Source organism: Lepisma saccharinum, chromosome 21 (genome assembly GCF_977018435.1).
Source record: "Lepisma saccharinum chromosome 21, izLepSacc3.1, whole genome shotgun sequence".
NCBI classification, from domain to species: Eukaryota; Metazoa; Arthropoda; class Insecta; order Zygentoma; family Lepismatidae; genus Lepisma; species Lepisma saccharinum.
In genome coordinates, this window is record NC_139249.1 from 60,924,574 (window position 1) to 60,947,046 (window position 22,473).

General features: G+C 38.5%; 1 protein-coding gene across 4 annotated transcripts in view; it reads right to left on the minus strand.

The window, feature by feature from the left end:
• LOC146004336 (uncharacterized) overlaps positions 1–22,473 on the minus strand; it is a 147,034-nt gene that overhangs the window by 68,322 nt on the left and 56,239 nt on the right. For 3 of the 4 annotated variants that reach the window (XM_083143123.1, XM_083143122.1, XM_083143121.1), the window contains exon 3: positions 21,639–22,163. In XM_083143123.1, the coding sequence (XP_082999249.1) occupies positions 21,639–22,163 (525 nt within the window). Of the gene's footprint in view, positions 1–11,193; positions 11,283–21,638; positions 22,164–22,473 lie in introns of all 4 variants that reach the window. The other variant, XR_014443915.1, reaches the window with a different exon arrangement.

Consider the following 22,473-nt stretch of genomic DNA (forward strand, 5'->3'; position numbering starts at 1 on the left):
GCTTCTTAGGTATTCCAAACTCTACTAATATATTATATAATTTATCTGTTTTGACCGAATCATATGCTTTTTTGAAATCAATGAATAGCTGATGGGCATTTTGATTATATTCCCACTTTTTTTCAAGTGTCTGTCTGATGTGAAAAATTTGATCTGTAGTTGATCTGTTACGTTTAAATCCACATTGATAATCACCTATAATTTCATTAGCATATGAGGTTAGTCTTGTTAAAATAATGTTAGATAATATTTTGTATGTTGTTGAGAGTAAAGAAATTCCACGGTAATGATTGCAGTTCAATTTATTACCTTTTTTTAAACACAGGAACAATTATGGATTCTTTCCACTGTTGAGGGATTTCTTCTTTATTCCATATTAAACAAATTAATTTATGAATTTGACATATTAATGAATTTCCACCATATTTAATTAATTCAGCTGGTATTAAATCAATGCCAGGTGCTTTGTTATTCTTTAGCCTTTTAATAGCATCTTTAACTTCAGTCAAGTTAGGTTCTGGAACTAAAGGTTCTGCTGTGTGGACTTTATTTACTTCTGATTTATCTTTTACATGGACATTTAAAAGGTCATTAAAGTAGTTCTTCCATCTATTTAGAATATCACTTGGGTCAGCTAGAAAATCACCGTCTTTATCTTTTATCAACTTTACTTTAGGTTGCCGCCCCTTTCTAAATTCATTTACACATTTATATAATCTATGATATTTTTATTTTTTGCTGTTTGTTTCAATTTCGTTAATTTTGCTTTTCAAGTAATCTCTTCTTTTACTTCTAAACGTGCGGTTAACTTCTCGCTTTATTCTATTATAATTTCTTAGATTTGTATCATCAGAGTTATTTAACCACCTAAGTCTAGCCTGATCTCTTATTTCTATTAGATTATGACTAGAGCCCGGAAGTTCAGGCATTTATTTTCGTTAAAATAGGCAGGCAAAAAGGCATTTATAATGTGGAAAATAGGCACTAAAAATGAAAAAAAAAAAGCAAAATGAACCGAAAAAAGGCACATTTGGAAGTCGCTTACTTTTATCTATAATTTCTTGCGAAATGTTAAAATCTACATTGGGAAGAGCATTTCAATTTTCACCAAATTCACGCACGTAACCATGTAACTTACCACTTAATGGTACACTAAATTTCGGCATAATGACAACTACCCGATCCTTTCCCTCCAAAGTGCAGAACTAAACTAAAGATAGAGAACTTGATTTTGAAATTTATGTAAAGGCCCTTGGGCATTAGTGCTGTTTCTTGTCAATAACGTCCTGACATGGACGCTGGACGATGACGTAATTGTGCAGATGTTCTGCAACAGGTTTTCAGCAGTCAATCATGCACAAGGAAATCTTAACCGAAAGGCAATATCCTAACTCAGCATGAAATACTTTTTTCTCACACTTTTGTCCTTCAGCAATGTTGAAACATGCGTGAGTTCAATATTACTTAAATAAGGCGAAAATTATTCACATAATAAACGGAAGAAAAATAAATGCCAACAACGTTTTTTGGGAGAAAAATAATATATACTTACACTTTTTTTAAAAAAATGGTCCAATTTCATTGAAAAAGGCAAAAAAAGGCATTATAATTAAAAATAGGCAGTGGGGTCCCAAATAGGCAAAATGAAAAGGCTTCTAAAACATTCGAAAAAACATATAAAACGTATATCCGGAAAAATTTTATCAATATATGCAGTAGATAAAAAGAGGCATTTTGCCAAACTTCCGGGCTCTAATTATGAGATTCATTATCAAACCATGGCTTACTTTTTCTTGGTTTATGGTATCCTATACTTTCTTTAGCTGTTGATTCTATTGCATTACGTATGTGATCCCAATTCTTATTTACGTCTGTCTCATTTATATTTTCATCATCATTTAAATCCTGCAAGACATCAAATCTATTTAACAGTTTAATTCGGTAATCTTTCTTAATTCTTTCGTCAGCAAACTTTCCTGTATCAAATTTTAGAACTCTTAGGTTTTGTTGCTTATGATTTATCACTGAGAGTCTTTCTCTTAATTTAGCAATTACTAAATAATGGTCACTGGCACAGTCAGCACCTCTATGTGTACAAACGTCAATTATGCTAGTATGCCTTCTCTTATCAATGAGAATATGATCTATCTGATTATGAGTTTTACCATCTGGAGAAGACCAGGTGTATATTTATGGATATCTTTATGTTTAAAAGTGGTACTTTTCACAATTAAATTCTTTGAGGTTGCAAAAGTAATCAATCTTATACCATTATCATTACTGAATTCATGAAGACTTTCTTTACCAATCGTGGGTTTAAATGTCCCTTCTTTGCCAATCTGTGCATTACAGTCACCTAACAGAATTTTCATATCATACTGAGAAAATTTATCAAAGACCTGTTCTAACTCTGTATAAAAATCATCTTTAGTATTATCATCTTTATCTTCCGTTGGTGCATGTATGTTTATTAAAATAATTTTACACAACCTACCCTGTAAAACTGCATATGATATCCTATCATTAATAAATTCTACTGTTTTAAGAGCCGAGATAATTCTATTATTTCTGAAAAAGCCTGTTCCAAAATTATGATTTTCAGTACCACCATAGAAAAAAGTATAGTTTTTAGTTTTACAATTCCCTTCTCCTGGCCACCTAACTTCCTGGACAGCTACTACATCTAATTTATACTTAACTATCTCTTTAACTGTACGCTGAAATGCCCCAGGCCGGTAAAGGTTCAGAACATTCCAGGTGCCTAATTTAATATCCTTATTCCTAATGTAGATCTTATCCTTAGTCCAGGGACCTCCCAAAGTAGTCCCCACCCGGAGATCCGAACAGGGGACTATTTTACCTTGGGAACATCCATGGCCTTATATTGCTGTTTCTTGACATGTCTTTTTACAGTGCAGAGTTGTCAGCTCTATGCCTAACCCCCAATATGAATGGAGGAACTACTACATAAGACAAACACAAACACATTAGACAGCACAATTACTACACAAGACGAACACAAACACGTAAGGACAGGTTGCTAAAAGAACAGGTCGCCAAAGGACAAATCTCAAAAATACTGTGCAGCATATGAAAAGGCTGCAAAAAGACTGGGCAGCATAAGGACAGGTCGCTAAAAGAACAGGTCGCAAAAGGACAAGTCTCAGAAAGACTGTGTAGCTAATGGACAGGTCGTAAAAATAGTTGGTAGCATAAAGACATGCTGCTAAAAGAATGAGCAACCAAAGGACAAGTCTCAAAAACACTTTGGACCATACGGACAGGTTGCAAAAAGACTAGGTCTCCAAAGGACAAGTCTCAAAAACACTGTGTAGCATGGAAATTCCGCAAAAAGACAGGTCAGCATAAGGACAGGTTGCTAAAAGAACGGGTCGCCAAAATACAAGTCTGACAAACACTTTGTACCATATGGACATGTTGTAAAAGAAAGGGTCGCCAAAGGACAAGTACTAGAAAAAATAATCTGGCATAAAATTCATGATTTTTGCTCCAAATTTAGTATTATAAATCAGTATCAACATTTTTTTCAAAAAGACAAATCAACAAATTCAGCAACTGTACAATTTATAAAAATAATTACAAATAATTATAATGATATTCCAAGCACGGTTTTTTCTAGATCTGTCTAAAGCAGGCATGTCAAACTCAAAATCTGAACTGGGCCAAATAGTCAGTAGTGTTACAAAGGGCGGGCCGCAAGGAAAAAATTAAATTATCTTTAATACTTTATTTTAAAGAATGACTAACATAATACTTAATAAAGTATATTGAACATTCATTGAAACTTGATCATTGCTTCTTGCCTGACAGCTGGCATCTTTTTTCTGCCAAAAACTTAGCAACATCAGGAGACATCTTATTTAAAGCAGCTACTTTCGGAACACAGCTAAGATGAACGTCTGATAATCTGGATCTCGTTGGTGACTTGTTTCCTTTCACGAGTGAGAAAAGTTTTTCACACTGGTAAGTGCTACCGAACATTGAAATTATTTCACACGCAAATTTGCGGGTTTCTGGAAAACGTGCAGGCAAGTACTTGTAGAAGTCAGGGATACACACTTCGCTGTACTTTTGTTTCAAAGTTGAGTCGCACTGAATTTCAATTACTTCCATCTGCAAATGTGCTGCCACTTTTTCTACGTCAGTCGTAAACAGGGCTGAAAACAAGGAGATCTTGTCTTCGAAAGAACGAACATCGTGGAACCTTTTTCCGAATTCAGTATTCAAAAGCTAATTTTTTGTGGCGTACTTTTTGTACAAAACAGGGTCCTTTGAACTTGATCTGTATTTAGAACAAGTTGGAAAGTGCGCCAAGTCTTCGTTTCTTAACTGTTTTTCCCAAAGCAATAACTTACGCTCGAATGTTTTGACTTGATCATTCATGTTGGTGATTAATTGATCTTTTCCTTGCAGTTTCAAATTTAAATCTGACAAGTGTTTCGTTATATCAACAAGAAAGGAAAGATCTTGGAACAACGTTGGTTACGAAAAAAGGCTGGTGTCTTGTTCTTTCATTTCCAAAAATTGGCATATTTCATCTTTCAAGTTCCAGAATCTTTCAAGAACCATAGAACACGATAGCCAGCGCACTTCTGTGTAGTAGCGCACTCCAGAATATTCGCTTTCTAAATCTGCTAAGAAAGCAGAAAATTGTCGCTGGTTAAGCCACGGGATCTTATGAAGTTGATAGCTTTTGTCCACAGGCTTCATCACACTTTCCATGTTGATTACTTTTGAACACAAGACCTCTTGGTGAATGATGCAATGCACATGATGGAACATGTGTTTATCGCAGGTTTCACGAAATTCGTTTTGCAGTTTTGTCACAAAACCATTGTTTTTTCCCGTCATTGAAGGGGCACCATCCGTAGCTACACAGGATAACTTTGACAGAGGTAAATCATACTTCCCCAAAAGTTCACGAACAGCAATAAATATATCCTCACCGGTAGTAGTGTCATGCAACGGTACAATGTCCAATAGCTCCTCGAAAATGTTGAACTCCTCAACACAAGCACGAAGAAACACAGCTAAGTGAGCTACACCACCGATGTCTGTACTCTCATCACAAGCGATGGAATAAGCAATGAAATTTGACACTTTTTATTTAATTTGATCACTCAAATCACAGGCCAGTTTGGTTACTCTTTCAGCAACCGTGTTGCGGGATAGTGAAATGCCTTGAAAAGCTTTTACTCTTGCGGGATTAACTATATCAGCAGCTTTTACCAAGCACCGTTTAATAAACTCGCCTTCGGCAAAAGGTATTGAGTGTTTAGCTATCAACTCCGACTACACTACATTCGTCGACCACCCCAATAAGGGGTGTAAGGGGTGCTCCTTCCACGTAGTGCACCCAATAGTCAACCTCACTTCCACGTAGTACACCCTGGACTGCAGACTAACGAGGCTCTGGCGACTGGCTTCATGGCCAGTATAATTTTGTTTGTGTTGTCCTGCGTTTTGTCCTTATTTGTGCTGAGTGCTTCTTTACAGCCTCAGCTTTTAACGAAAGTCAGAAGATTTTAATATTTTATTTCAGTTATGCAACGTTAGAGTTGTTATGTGCAAAGATAAGGGGTTGGACCCCGTATAATGTGACGGGTGCAAAATAGCCTTCGTGCTGACGCACCCAAAATTTTAAATTCCAATTCCACCCCAATAATGCAACACGACCACCTTTTTTCACCTACCGACGGGTATATCCTGTCCAAGAGGAAAACGTGTGAAATTTCACATCGTGTTACATAATACAGGGAGGTTATTGCAGCATGCCACCGCTTCAGCATCGGCCGCTTGCCGGCCCAGTCATGCAACAGGTGCCGGCAAATTGCGTAACAGATAGCCCGTAACAGAAACCGCTTGTTTTGTAATGTTTCCACTTTTCACAATTACAGTTACAATTACAATTGAAATAAGCACGTACCTTGTCGCACGGATGCAGGAAAAGGTGTCCTCCCAAATACAAATATTTCTGGCACCTTATTTCTGACGTCTAATCTTAGATTAGTCATCGCTACTTTATTCTCAGTTGTCGCGACAGCGCCTGCAGCTTATCGGGGGTTGGGTGAGTTGTCAGCCGCGAGATGGCGCTTCATACTGCACGTGTCGGCAGTGATGCCAACCGTAGGGACATGTCCCTACGCATAGGGACTTTTCACTAAATTTCGCCCGCGTAGGAACGTAGGGACAGATTTTGCCAAATGAGGGAAAACGTAGGTACTTTTTTCAATCTTGGTAAATTACATTTTATGAATTAGTTTATCTGGATACTTTAGCGAGGAGGAGAAAAAAGAACTAACTAACAGATCTCCATCAGAATTTTGGAACATGTTATCGGTTACCAAAAACTTTCAAGGCAAGTTCCTTTTTGAAAACATTTCCACTCTCGCGAAAATAGTGCTAACATTGCCGCATTCTAACGCGGAAACGGAAAGAATATTTTCAATGTTAAGTGATACAAAAACAAAAAAGGGAAATAAAATGGGACCAAAATTGTTAAAGAATGCAGGAAATACAGCATCACCAACCAACATCTATCTCTTCACAGCAGCAGCATGTATGACTTCAAATAACATAATCAACAGTAAACGACTCAACGTTATTCATTAGGGGTGTGCTGGATTCTTTACTTTAAAAAGTCGTTAATTCTCGACGTTTTCTGCCTTGTAAGTTTCTGGAACTTATCGAAAGTTGTAAGTTTTTATTCTAGAAATGCAAAAACAATCACTTAAAGTGAAAATGACTTGTAAAATTCGAGATTTCCAGTGCTTCGGGAAATTTCGAACATTTCCCGTCCAGAAAATTTTCCGACTTGGTCGGGAAATTGCAAATTTTTCAGTCCCGAATGTCGGGATTTAAAAAAATTACCGTCCCAATCCCGTCCCGACCCAAAAAATTCTGTCCAGCACACCCCTATTATTCATTAAGGCAAGAATTTACAATACCGGACCCTTCTGTAATTTCTATGCTACGTCTTATACTCACGAAATAATTATTCGTGATTATTTATCTCAAGTTAACATGTTGGGGTGAGGGGGAAAAAATGTTCATTAACGTGTAGAAGTTGTAAAATAAGCTTTTCAATTCTCGCAATGATTCTCCGTATACAAGTATGGTAGCCATATTTGTTGATATGAACAAATTAAAAATAGTTACGCTGTCTACAGCGTTGCCACACTGTTGATTTCATACTTGGAGAGCATGGATCGTGTAAGAATGGCGGAAGAGAACAGTAAAAAAGTTGTTAATGTTGTACAGATTGTTAGGTGGAGTGTGCAGGAGGATGGCTGTGGGCTAATTAATAAACTTATGGATTTCAGTATATTGCCCAAAGAACGTGCTTACATGTGACAGCGACAATCACGATGTAGAAGAACTGATTTGATTACAGGTAAATTTGGCAACAGTACATCAATCATAAAATTGCAGGATACGAAAATGGCCTTCGATGATGAACGTTTGCCGTTAAAGTGCTACGAAAATAATATTTTTTATCGGTTCGTAATCACAATTACCGCAAAACCATTCAGGAATAGCCCCACTGACCATTCTCGGTAAGTTTAGGTTAAGTTAGGTTAGGCAAACATAGTTAAAATTTGGGCTCGAAAAAAACATGCACGGGTAGCCCAACAAACCATTGACGGATAGCCCCACGAACCATTCAGGTACGGTTAGGTTAGGTTAGGATAGGCAAACATAGTTAAAATTTGGGGTCGTAGTAATATCAGGAATGTATATTTCGTTTTTTAAGTATTGGAAACACAAAATCTTCCGGTAAATAATAAGCAATCGTGCCGATCGCGGACCACTCAATGTCACTTATTTTGCAATTTCTACACGTGACCCCCCAAATTTTAACTTCAAATTCGTGATTAGGAGGCCTCAATTAGTGAGTATGCGAAATATTACAAAAAATCGGGGAGAGGTCCTGTATTGTAAATTCGCTCCTTCATTAATTGTGGAAGCACCGAGCAGAAAGATTTGGTAAGTAAATGTGTATATTTTATCTTCTGTTTGCATGCTCATGAGGTGTTTTTTTTTTAGTCACTTTACTTGGCGTAGGGACATTTGGTCAGTTGTAGGGACATTTTGACTACGTCTGTAGGGACATTGCCGAAAAATGGTTAGCAACACTGTCGGCTACCAGACAGTGAGTCTACGCTCATTCATGTTCACTTCTGTTCGCGTTTATCAGTACGCGTTTTGTTTATACTGTGTTATTGAGTTGGTGTGCTAGTGCTTTATTGTGTGTTAATTGTTATTCATTCATTACTTATGTCGTTAAACAAATATAGTCTTGAACATAGAGTTTTTATGTACGATAATTACGTGAAAACGAATTCTTGAAGAAAAGTGGTCAGGGATTACGATAGACAGGATCTCTTGAACCTAAGAAACGTGTTGTATTGCTGTTGAAGGAAGTCATTTTCAACATCTCTTATAACACAGGAGGTTAGTGATCATCATTATTATTACTTTTAAATATCATTTTACGCTTTCGGTTTGCTTTATGCGCCGGGATGCTGTCTTCCCTTTCTGTCAACTGAGGATAAAGTAGCGATGTCTAATCTAAGATTAGATGTCAGAAATAAGGTGCCGGAAATATTTGTATTTGGGAGGACACCTTTTCCTGCATCCGTGCGACAAGGTACGTGCTTATTTCAATTGTAATTGTAACTGTAATTGTGAAAAGTGGAAACATTACAAAACAAGCGGTTTCTGTTACGGGCTATCTGTTACGCAATTTGCCGGCACCTGTTGCATGACTGGGCCGGCAAGCGGCCGATGCTGAAGCGGTGGCATGCTGCAATAACCTCCCTGTACTTAACACAGATATTTTAGGAACTACTACATCTGAAAGCTCTACTACTTAAAAGCAGGTAATAGCAAAGGGGCCGCACAAAAATATATCGAGGGCCGCATGCGGCCCGCGGGCCGCGTGTTTGACATGTCTGGTCTAAAGCATTTAACTCTCTCAACCACAACACACTTAGGCATAAACTGCATAGTCTAGGCATTCGAGGTGGCACATTTAACCTAATTAAGTCATTTATTTCTGAACGAATACAATCCACTCAAATTGAGCACATGAATGATACATCTATGAAACCTTTTACTTCAGTTTTAAATCGTCAAAGGTAGGTGTCCCTCAAGATCTATACTTGGTCCATTATTATTTCATCCTTTACATCAATGACATACCAAAGAACAACATGACTCAAACTATCACCTATGCAGATGACACTAACATAATATGTAGGGCAAAAACAAAAGAACAATTAGAAATCCAAACTTGCATCTCGATTAATCAAATAACCAAGTACTTAAACGCTAATAGCCTAAATGTGAATCATCAAAAAACAAATTTCATGATTTTTAACCATGGCAACAAGAAGAACTTTGATAGATAACTTGATGGTCTACTTAGATGAAAATGAAATAGAGTATATTAACCAGGTAAAATTTCTAGGATTGATCATCGATGATAAACTAAATTGGGCATGTCATACTGACTATATCTCTGATAAACTCACCAAAAACCTATGACTGTTGAAAATTCATTCGCAGTATCATATCAAGGAAATCATCATGAATCCATATTATGGTCTTATCTATCCTCACTTAGAGTACTGTATCACAGCTTGGGGAGGAGCAGCTCACGTACATACAAAAAGAGTATTTACACTACAGAAAAGGCCTGCTAGTAAAATACGAAAATGTAAATGTAAATGCTAGTAAAATGCAAAATACCGTCCAGATCCACATGCAGAATTGCCTTTTGTGAAAACAAAATTTTGACTTTATATTCACTGTATGTTTATAAATTTATTATTTTCATACTAAATGATGAGACACAAGTTAGAAGTCAACACATCCATGGACATAACACAAGACAAAGAAAAAGCTTTAAGTCCAGACAAACAGACTAACTCTGACAGACAAGAGTTTTACACCACATTCTGCAGGTGTAAAATTTTACAACAAACTTCCTTCCTGGCTAAAAAATATCACTCATTTTAAGAAAAAAAATGCAGTTAATCAAGCAATATCTCGCAGAAAGAGCATTGTATGACATAAATGAATTTTAAAGTAGATTGGGCACAACTGTAAATTATGTATTAAAAAAAATCTAGTAATCTCATAGAGCTTAGTGTTTATAAATACTATCACATAAATTTAAGGAATAATGTATCCAACTTAAGAAAAAAAAAATCATGCATACACTATATATTTTTATTATGGGCATACCTGTTTATCATTGTTTTAAACGTTCAATTTATGTAAATTTGTGTATCACATATGTGCGTTACGTGAACATCTTTGATGATTTTATACTTAAATATCTCTTATACTATATCTTATCTATATTTACATGTATCTGATGATATCCATACCTATGGAAAAAGGGGTCGACAAATAAAGAAAGATTATTATTATGACTTCTGTTTTCGATGACGAGCAAACAAGCTAAACCTTCCACACACGAGAGATTTTGGCAAGGTGAATTTGCAGCTTGTTCGATGCTGAAATGGCAACACATAGCATTCTGCTGGGTGCTAAAAACACATAAACATGCTTCTCGGGACTGATTATTATGAAAGTGAACAATGGAATTGTACAAAACAAAGTGTCCTATTTCCTCACATTATCAGTGGGACTTGTCCTTCCATACAAACATTCACAGTATATACAAGTATTGTGAAAGTGATAACACATTGTTACCATTATTGCTGGCGAAAACAAAAAAAAAAATAAGATTGTGTAAGAGGAATTGACTGCATTGTACCTGCATCTGATTTAGCTAATCTGATATTAAAACAGAAACACACTATTGGTAAGAACTTCTGAAAGTTTCCATGTGAGGGAGATCCAGAAAGTGAATTCACATGGCATCCATACGTGGCACTAGTGATCGGAGCCTGATGCACATATACGTATATGCATATATATATATATATATATACATGATGTGAATCTGTGCACCTCTTTCTTCTCAACTGAAAATGCGGTAACCCCACGAAATATCAAACTATTTATTTTCGTGTGGTAAGTGTTTTCTGTCTCCATCATTTGGCACAAAAGGTGAAGTAAAATAAAGCAAATCAATCAACCTTACAATACATACAATATTATTGTTTGGTTCAAGAATAATTAAGACTTTCAACTCACAGTTATTCTCATAAGATGTTATATTCATTTAGTTTCTTCTACAAAAGTTACTTCATGTCTTCTACCATCCTACCAAATTTCATGAAAATCTGAAATGGTCAGGTTGAAAAGTTTTTTTTTTTCTTTTTGGTGAAGATTTGGCACAGAATGGCCGTATATATAAACCTCGTTTCAAAGAATATTGATTAATAAGCAGAGCAAATTCCACTAATTTTATTTCATAGCCTTTCAGAATATACTTTACCTTAAACTTCAATTTTAAAAAAAAATGGCATGATAACTGCTTTGCCTTATAATGATAATTTATTTATATATTTATTGAAATTTCAAGTACAGCAGAAGCCATTTTAAAACCGGAAAGAAACAACAGTAAAACAGTACACTAGTGTTAAAATGAACACACGAAACAAGATAAAATAAAATAAAATAAACAAATATAAATATAAACATAAACAAGTCGAGACAGTTCCAAGATAAACAGATGTGTTTCACAAAAGCATTATTTATATACAATTTTTTCTATGTTTGTGATAAAAGATGGATATGAACTGAATATATCGGTTTGGTTTGAGATGACATTGAACTGATTTGGTAGCCTATGAAATAGTGAACGTTGAATGAGTGAGAGTATTGGAGTTGCAGTGTGGAAAGTTTCCTTGCTCCGTGTTTTGTGTCTAGGCACTCTGAGGGAGAGTTCGTGGAGTGGGATGCTGCATCTTAGGTTTCCATTAATTATCTTATGTAGTAATTTCATATCTGCAACGTATCTGCGTGATTCTGGAGTATTTATGTTTAAGTTTACAAGCAGATCTCTCTTAGGTAGGTGTCTCAGGGCCGGCACTCTATATCGAACGATGGAGAGGAAAAAACTGAGAACATTGTCGATCTTGGAGGTATGAGAAGGGGCAGTCATGTTCCAGATGGGTGAACAGTATTCTAGAATGGGGGACACAAAAGTTTTGAAGTAAATGGAAAGTGCTTTCGGGTTATGGATTTCGGTGAATCTGTAAAGTAAGCCTAGTATACGCATTGCCTTTTTTGTGATGGTTGATATGTGATTATCAAAAGCTAGTTTAGAATCTATGAGGATACCTAGATCTCGGTGTTGTGCTTCTTTTGTTAGAGTGATGTCGGTGAGTGTATAATTACCTTCAAGAATGTTTTGCTTCAATGAAATTGTTATGTAAGAGCATTTCGAAGGGTTTGTGGTCAGTTTCCATCGCTTACACCATTCAGAGAATCTACGAGGGGCGTATCATGAAGAATTACACTTTATTGTTTTAATGCAAAATGAAATGGCGTAATTCCACGCACTGGGCAGGATGGGCGCATAGGTACCTTGTCTACCGCCAGGTGGCAGCACCGTGTGACAGTGCGTAGTCTGTGGCCTGTGCAGCCATCGAAGCACAACGTCACGAGTGCTGTTGCGGACAACATTGAACAAGATGAACGTGGTCAACGATGGACGAGTTGGTTTTTGTGGAAGGAAGGGGAAACAACGGCATGTATCCATAGACGGTTAGTGGCTGTGTGTGGCGAGTATGCAGTGTCACGGAAAATGGTGTATAATTGGGTAACTGGCTGGAAAAACAGTCAAACATCAACGGAGAAGGGAAAGAGTCTAGGGCGACATGTGAGTGTGGAAAATGTCATACTGGAGAACAGGCGTGTGACGTTTACGGAACAGGAGAGGATTACGGGATTAAGCAGACGAACCCTGCAACGCATTGTGCACAGTGACTTGAAAATGGGTAAAGTGTCAGATCGGTGGGTACCGAAATGTCTTAACGCATGCCACAAACAACAACGCGTAGACATTTCCAGGGAGCTTTTGGAACTTTACGACCAGAATCCAGCTGATTTCATGGGGAAGCTTATGACAGGTGATGAAGTGTAGCTGCATTACCACGAACCGGAAACCAAATCCCAATCCATGCAGTGGAAACATAAGGGTAGGCCCCCACCCAAGAAATTCAAAACAGCGCCCACGGCTGGGAAACAAATGGCCACTGTGTTTTGGGATAGTGATGGCATCATCCTCATTGATTGGCTACCGAGAGGAACCACCGTTAACAGTGCAGTCTACGTGGCAACACTGACGCAGTTGCGTCGTGCAATTCAAAAGAAGAGGCAAGGCAAATGGGGCAAAGGTGTGCTTCTCCAACATGACAATGCCCGGCCGCACACCAGTCATGAAACAACAGCTGCTATTGACCGACTGGGTTTCAAGGTGTTACCACATCCAGCATACTCTCCCGATTTGGCACCATCCGATTTTCACTTGTTTGGCGCCATGAAGAAGCCCCTGCGTGGTCACCATTTCAACAATTGTGAGGAACTCCATGAGGCTGTCCAGCGATGGGTGCACACAACTCCAAAGAACTGGTTTCAAAATGGTCTCGAACGACTTCCACACCGCTGGTGTAAGTGTCTACAGCTCCAGGGGGACTATGTTGAGAAAGTGCATACAGCCGATTAAATGTATCTATTTCTGTATGTATCGAATACAATAAAGTGTAATTCTTTATGATACGCCCCTCGTATTTATGTCATTTTGGAGAAGTTGCATGTCTGATGGTTGTTTTATTTCTCTCATAATCTTGCAATCATCAGCAAACATTAGAATTGTGCTTGAGATGGGGGAATTAAATAGGTCTGTGAGATAATCCAGATATAATACAAATAGCATAGGGCCAAGAACGCTTCCTTGCGGCACACCAGATATAACGGGAAGCCAGTTAGAATTAGTTCCAGGAAGTATAACACGTTGTTGTCTATTTCTTAGATAGTCTTTCACTATTTTTAACATGTTTCCAGTTATATTAAATCTGTTAGCTAATTTATGCAGTAAATAATGGTGATCCACTGAATCAAAAGCTTTGGACAGATCAAAGTACACAACATCCAACTGATTACGTTTAGTAATTGCATTTATGGCATAGGATTGCATAGAAGACAGATTTGTAAGGCATGAAGAATTTGGAAGAAATCCGTGTTGTGCTGGGTTAATGTAAGGGGATGTGAATTTCAGAAGTCTATTTTTTAGAACCTTTTCACAGACAATAGCAAGTGTGGAAAGGAGAGAAATGGGCCTGTAACATGTAGTATCGTTTGCATTGCCAGATTTAAAAATAGGAAATGATATTTGCTTTCTTCCATTGAGTGGGAAAGCAGCCTTCAGAGAAGCACCTATTGTATAACATTGAAAGAGGAGTAGTAATCTGAGATGTTGACATACAAAAAAATCAACATTATAAACAATACAGTAGTTTTTCTTGATTTTCAGTGGAGGAATATTTGTGACAACTTTTTAAATGGGATATACATATGTTTATGAACTTTGGAAAAAAGTTTCAGAGTGGTAGGCCAATTTGACTTCGAGATACAACTATTTCTGTTAAGCACTGCAGGCTCCCACCATGGCCTCAGCATTGACTGATCCATGCAAAATTAGGAAATTTAGCCTCCTGTTTTTCAGGAATTATGAGGGCTACAGAAGAAAAATTGTTCATGGGTTCATACCTTGGTATGGTATTAAAATCTGAATGGTGGGTGTCATTGCCTGGGGTTCTTGTTTTAAGTCCACTTTATGTGCAGAAAGGCTAATTGGAACTAGACCTACAGTTTAAAGTGAGATCCGAACCACTATGTGCCTCTACCAGGTATTGAACCTGGGACACCTTGATTACAAGGCGACGACGCTATCACTGACCCATGGAAGAGGACCAATCATTACCTGGGGGATTTAAAATGGAATCAGTCTGATACAAGTTTCATGAAATTTAACACTTAAATTTATGTGTTTTATTTCATAGCACATACCTCCATATTATATTTACCTGTGCAGGTGAAAATTTGTAGTAGTTTACCCATTCGTTAAAACCAGCATATGCTACTTTCCTACAGTTATAATATGAAGTACTGTGAAGAATATTGAATAACGATATATGCCTCAGAGAATATTAGATAATTCCGAACATTCATTTTAATAATATTCACCAGGGATTTTCAAAGTTTTTGCTGTTGCAGCTCCCCTCAGATGCCAAAATCTGCATTCACCATGTGCCTACCATCCGCAATAATAGATAAATGCAAGTTATGTGACCATAAAAAAAACAACACAAAATCTGCACATGTGTTAATTACTGTTTGTATGCATACAAGTAATGAAAACATAATGATAAATACAGATGATGCAATTTCTTTAATGTTCATAAGCTGAGAGATAAATACAGAGTAAGAAAACCAGGATATCAGGCATATTGCAATGTTTAGCTGAGTCAGTGAGTTGTATGAGCTTGCTTGGTGGCACACATTATAACTAATCTGGGTATATATTTGGAAATGACAAGGATCATCTCAGTCAGGATATTTACTCTTGATTTTTATTTGGACTTGATCACAGTCATGGTTAAAAGTCCAGTTTCACAAAGATATAAAGTCGCAGAAGGAAGCATAATGTGTAAGGCCTTATTATTGTTTAACTATGGGTACTTATTCTTTACGGATGGAACCAAAATTAAGACATTGTCACAGATAGAAACAAACATATACTTCACTATGTTGTCTGAGGAAAATTCAGTAAGCTGCTCCTCTTCTGCTTTGGAAAACATTGATGGAGGGTCTGCATTGAATGAATCTCTCATTCAGTTGTGCAGTGTGAGCTGTGGAAAGTAGTTTTCGAAGTGGATGAAGTTGTGTGAAGTGCTCCACTTCATTGTAGTCCTGTTCCTTCTACCACCATGCTCAGTGTAGGTAAACAATCACCAATGTTTTCATCTTCAATCTTTTTCTTTGAAAGCAGCACTTCCTTTTGAAGGCATGCACAGGATTCTAGCAACCATTCTGACTGTGAGTAATGTACTGTTGCCAGAACTGTCCTCTACTTATGTGTTCCGATTTTGTCAGGGTTGTACAAAAGAACATCTTGTTACTAAAAAAATCATGCAGTTTTTTTCTGAAGATCAAGATATTTATATATATCTTTATTAGTAAGTATAAATTTCAGGAGAAAAGAAATATCTGACAGAAGTTCTCGTGCTTCTCCTGCAAAACTTCGGTGGACGAACTGATTCATGCCACTCACCAATTGAAGGCATAGTCCACACAGAATTTTTGGAGCATGGAACCACTGTAAACTGCGATTGGTACATGAAGACCTTGGAGAAACTCCGTGCACGATTACTGCAAGTTATGCCTGGCAAGGATGCAATTCCTCAATATGACAATGCACACCCACAAACACTACAAACACAGGATGCATTGCAGCATCTCAAATTCCATGAGATTTTACCCCACCAGCCGTACAGCCCAGATCTCACACCTTGTGACTATTTCCTTTTTCCGAGGCTGAAAGAGCACCTGAAGGGACACTGTTACACCTGTGATGCCGAGGTGCATGCAGATGTGCATTCCTGTTGCTGGGAGAAGATGCCTGATTTCTTCGCCGACAGGATGCATCAATTTGTCCTATGTTGGTATTTGTGTGTGGACAATGATAGTGACTACGTAGAAAAGTAGTGACATTCTTGTAGAGGACATTCCAAACTTTAAGAAGACATATACCAGGCTGTCCCAGAAGTCCTGCACAATACAAGGGCGAAAATGAAACACAGAATATCAGAAACAAAGACAGACTTTATTCAGCAAAGTACAGGCCTCCATGTTCGATTACCTTCACTCATCTCTCCGACAACAGTTAAATCTGATGGCGATACCAGGTGGCAGGTTTAAAATTGAAAAACTCGCGACAGGCAGAATTTACCTCCTCATATGAATTGAAGTGCCGACCACACAGGAAATGTGAGAGAGAGTGAAACAAACCGTAATCCGATGATGCAACTTCCAGACTATAGGTGGGATGAGGTAACAACTCAAATCCGTCAAGCTAAGCTAGTGTGTTGGTCACTCTTCGAGACCGGTGACTGGGAGCATTGTCATTTTGCAGCAGTAACCTTTTCCTATTCGTTAATGCCGGGTATTTCCCGTTCAGAATGGCATACACTCGGCGTAATCGTTCAGAATACAGTGCACCTGTTACAGCATGACCTTCTGGAACAAACTCATAATGGACAATCCCGTCAATATTCCATACACACTCAGCATGAGCTTTTTCCCAAATCTATTTTGTTTTGCATGGGCCATGGCCTCCTGTCTCCTTTTCACCCACTGTTTACGTGTATCAGGGTTTTCAGAAACACCCACTTCTCGTCTCCTGTCACAATTCTCCTCCAAAAACGAAGATCATGCAGGTTTTGTAGCAATGTCTGGCAAATTGCAACTCAGCGCTGGTTCTGCACCTCTGTCAGCTCTTGCGGACTTTGTCGATGCTGTTTATTGGTGTAATCCATGTCATGCAAGCAACGGTTTTACTGTCGATTTGGATGCCCCAACCACTCTTGCTAACCCACGTGTGCTGGATTGTGGTGTAGCATTCACAGCATCCTGCAGAGACTTGTTAATGTCCATCGGAGGTCACCCCGTGCGGGCCTTGTCCGCGAGGCGTAGATCACCTGAAGGGATTTTTTTAAACCAATGGGAAGCTGTCGACCGATTCACCACTTCTTCGTTCTCCACACGACAAATTTTCTCCGCTGCCACTTTTGCTGTTAGTCGTTTTTTCCATAAAAATAACGTAGCACTGCACAAACTGCAATATGGTCCTCACTCATCGTGCCCACTTTAGCTTCACGGGAACCCTCGCTACACATGCTGTGCGTGCATTCAATTGAACCAACGAACCTGTCCTCTATGCCTGCCAACAGCCTTTCACCGGTGGCGCCACCTACCCTCTCAAATTTCACCTCTTGGAGCTCAGTACGCTGATGGTGCAGGACTTCTGGGACAGCCTGGTAGTTCAGGTAAGTAGCTTGCATAGGAGGCAGAACTTTTCAAAACGCCCCCATACCACTGTGCATGTGTGTAAACATGTGTAGGTATTCTGTTGATATTAGTTCCATCACAGCCCAAAAGGCGGTAGGCATTTGTATACCCGAAGTGGCATAGGTGAGCAAATTTTCTTTTGAGCAATGTAAGAAGTATCTACAACACAGATTTCCCAATTTAACACTGTTAGATTTCTACCTCTGGGAAACTGAAGAATAATGTGTACCCCACAAAGCCATGGTCATTGGATGACATGAAACATACAATTGACTCTTCCTGTGCTTCCCTTCCTGCAGAAACCATATTTGTTCTTTGTTGATCTGTTCTACAGCACTGCAGACAACTTACTGCTGCAAATGAATATCTGTAACTTTAAGATATGTGACTAGCAAAAAAGTTTATACTTGGTGTTATTAGTGTTCCCATTATTATATTTCAAAGAGTGTAAACACTATTTTGGGACATTCTGTATGTACGTTTCTACTGGCCTCACTCCCACCTGATCCAACTCACTCACTCACCCATGGTGGGAGATCATTCAACCAGTTAGATATGGCATGGAGTGTGGTCACAATGTCTAACCACAGTCTTTGTTGTATGTTTCCATGACCAGATATATATGTATTAAGAGATAGTAAACACTTAAAAAAAACAGAAATCAGAAGTCGATATTTTGCTGCCTAGTCACATTTTTGCAGAAGAAATAGATGAGGTTTTATCAGGATGAGGGGGATGAATTCAGGCCTTGGCCTCTGAGGACTAGGGAGAATGGGATGGCTTTTTCTTTTGCTGTGGAAGGGGTGAGAGATGGAGTAGTGGAGATATTGGAGGTGGTTGGTAGGTTTGATGCGTATGCAGGTTTCTAGGTGATTACCCATGATGTGGACAAACACATCTAGGAAGGTCATCTATGGAGTGGAATCAGGTGAATTTGAGGGTGGTCAAGTTGTTGAGTTGATTTAGAAAGGTTGCAAGAGGGTTCGCCATGTGTCCAGAGGAGGAGGAGGATGTCATCAATGAATCTTAGCCAGAGAAGTAGCTTCTTTGATTGGGAGTCTAGGAACTCATGTTCCAACCTGCCCATGAAGAGGTTGGAACAGGAGGGGGTATTTGGAGCCCATGGCTGTGCAATGTATTTACAGGTACTGCTGGTTTGTGTAGAGAGAGAGTTATGTCAATGGTGGCAAGGATTGTATTGGGTGGTAGGTTATGGATGATGCCAAGGTACTGGTTGGTTTCATGGAGAAAAGAAGGTCATGGCTTGGAGAAGAGATAAGAGAAGTGGGAGTCTATGAAGGCAGATATTAGTTCAGTGGGTGAAATGTAGTTGGACACAATGGGTCTCCCAGTGTTGTTAGGTTTGTCAATTGTGTGAAGAAGACAGAAGGCACAGACCCTTGAGATTAGAGAGGTGGGAGTCTACGAAGGCAGATATTAGTTCAGTGGGTGAAATGTAGTTGTACACAATGGGTCTCTCAGTGTTGTTAGGTTTGTCAATTGTGTGGAGAAGACAGAAGGTGACTGGTGTGTCAGGGATGAGAGTGAAGTTGGATAGGCCTTCAGGGAGGACTCTGGAAAGGAAAAAATCCACAGATTGAGGCCAACACCTCAATTCATCCTCCTCATCCCACCCATAATACAACCTATGCCTGCATCAAACACTAATCAACCATGGCATTTTTGTAACGATTCCATTGAAAGTAAATTACGCCATAACAACCCGAAAGCGTCCGTGGCTTTTTAACCACACATGTACGAGGGGCGTACTATAATGATTTACACTTTATTTTTTTCAGGTCCCATGGTCCACCATTCGAGAAGTGAGGACTGGCATATGAAGCTACGAGTCTAGTCTACCGATTGCAGGCAGCAGGGCCCAAAAAGGATTCCTGGTGTTCACACAGCAGCACGTTCCGTACATCATTGTCAGCGGATATTGGACAACATGTAAAGTGACTATAATGGCCAGCGTTGGACAAGTTGGTTTCTATGGAGAGAGGGTGTGATTACAGCAGAGATTTACAGATGATTTGTGGCAGTGTGTGGTGAACATGCGCCTTCACGGAAAACCGTTTACAATTGGGTGGAAGGCTGGAAAACAGGATGCCCGTCAACAAAAAAAAGGGACAAGTTCTGGAAGGAAAGTAACTGTGACAACACCAACAAACATGACACAGGTTGAGCAAGTCATTCTTGAGAACAGGTGCATCACGTTTTCTGAAATGGAGGTGACCACGGGCCTGTCCAGAAACACTCGGAAGCGAAACGTGCACGATCACCTTAATATGGGGAAAGTGTGCACCAGATGGGTTCCCAAATCCCTGACCGGTGCAATGGCAGCAGCGTGTGAATGTGAGCAGAGACCCTTGTCCCTTTTTCTGTTGACGTGCGTCCTGTTTTCCAGCCATCCACCCAATTGTAAATGGTTTTCCGTGAAGGCACATGTTCACCACACACTGCCACAAATCGTCTGTAAATCTCTGCTGTGGTCACACCCTCTGTCCATAGAAGCCAACTTGTCCAAAGCTGACCATTATAGTCGCTTTCCATGTTGTCCAATAGTAAGCTGATAATGATGTACAGAATGTGCTGCTGTGTGAACACCAGGAATCCTTTTTGGGCACTGCTGCCTGCAATCGGTAGACTAGACTCACAGCTTCAAATGCCAGTCCTCACTTCTCGAATGGTGGATCATGGGACCTGAAAAAAAATAAAGTGTAAATCATTATAGTATGCCCCTCGAAGAAATTGTAGATTATGAAATAGTAGATATCATATGTAATTAAAAATGATGAAGAGAAAGATAAAATGCTTACATAGAATTCAAAGCTTGTTCCTGTATGAGTCGTTCAATGACTGGTGAAATTCACAAAGCACATAGTCCTATGAAATGAGACAGTCATACGATTTGAAGATGACAGTCGATATTTGGCATCAGTTTTACCTAACATTATTTTCATCCTGAATATCCTATATTGTTAGGCTAGTCTTAGATATTGTTAGTCCTACTTCTTACTTAAATGTTCCACCCCCCACCCCCCGTCCCCTGCTTGTCTGTTCCCTTGTAATTTATTTCCACCTAAGATTAAACATGCATTGCCCTCCTGACTCCACTGTGGTTGTGCCACTGCATTCAAGCATACTTTGCAATAAGCTGTAAATTTTAGTCTGTGCACTCTTTCATGACATTACATTGGCAGACCCAACATATGTCAGGAGAAATGTCACCAGAGCAGCTGTGGCATCCCAGGGTGACAGCAGTCTAACAGTGAAGAACTGGAGTGAAGCATAAGACAGGCCATGAAAAACAATTAAGAGAAATTCAATGTCAACTAGATACCTAGTGGGCAACCAAAAGAGTCCATGTTGAAGTGAAGAGATAGTATAAAATTGCAGTTACCAATTTCGATTAGAACAACCACAAGTTGCTCTCTTCTACGTTTTATGTGCCATTTTGACTTAAATCTGTGAAAGAATTTTGCAACACACTCTTTTACTAACATTGGAAAAATCTTATTGACAGTAGTAAAGAAAATTATAATGTAGATATTTTCGATTACCTGGAATTAGTATCTTCATCCTTTACTGGGCAGTTCAAATCCACATCTGTCAGATTTATTATGTTCCTTTCTTCTGTTTTAATAGTTGGGATTTCTTCATCATTATATTTCACATCTTCCTCCATCTTCACATATTCTCTTTTCGCAAATGAAATTTTGCTTTCTTCTCCTACATTAAATTTATTTTCTTCCCAATTGAATGCATTTTCCTCTTCCTTGACTTCTGATTTGGAGACAACTGACTGCTCTGGCATGTTTATATTTCTTATTGAATCAGGTTTTGTATCTGGTGATATCACAGGACCAAAATTATCCAAACCATTCTCACAAATGTCATCAACTTCACGTATGGCATGTTCAAGCACCGAAGTTTTCTCACAGCTTGTATCTTCTGATTTGAAGTGAGCACTGGAATATGGGAATGCTGGTAGAGATTTGCTATCTTTAATACATTTTTTTTGTGAAGTGCTGAAATTGGCTTCCCTTTCACACTCCAATGTTGTACTTCCAGATGATATATTTTCACTGAAATCATCAGACAAGAGAAGATAAACAGTAAAAAGAGTGATTATATCAATAAAACAAATACAACAATTCTTTCTCAAAATTTCTGAGAAGAGGTTGTAATGAAAGTTGTTACGTACCCAATAGGACCAAATAATGTAAATAGTTTGCCAAAGTGGAATAGAGATGGCAGAACCAGATGTGCAAAATTAAAAATTAACACAATATATGTAAATAACTATATAAATAAGAACAAAGCAAATTGGAAAGATGAAACACAATAGAATCTACTATAAGAAGATAAATAATAAATATAAATTGAATAAATTAA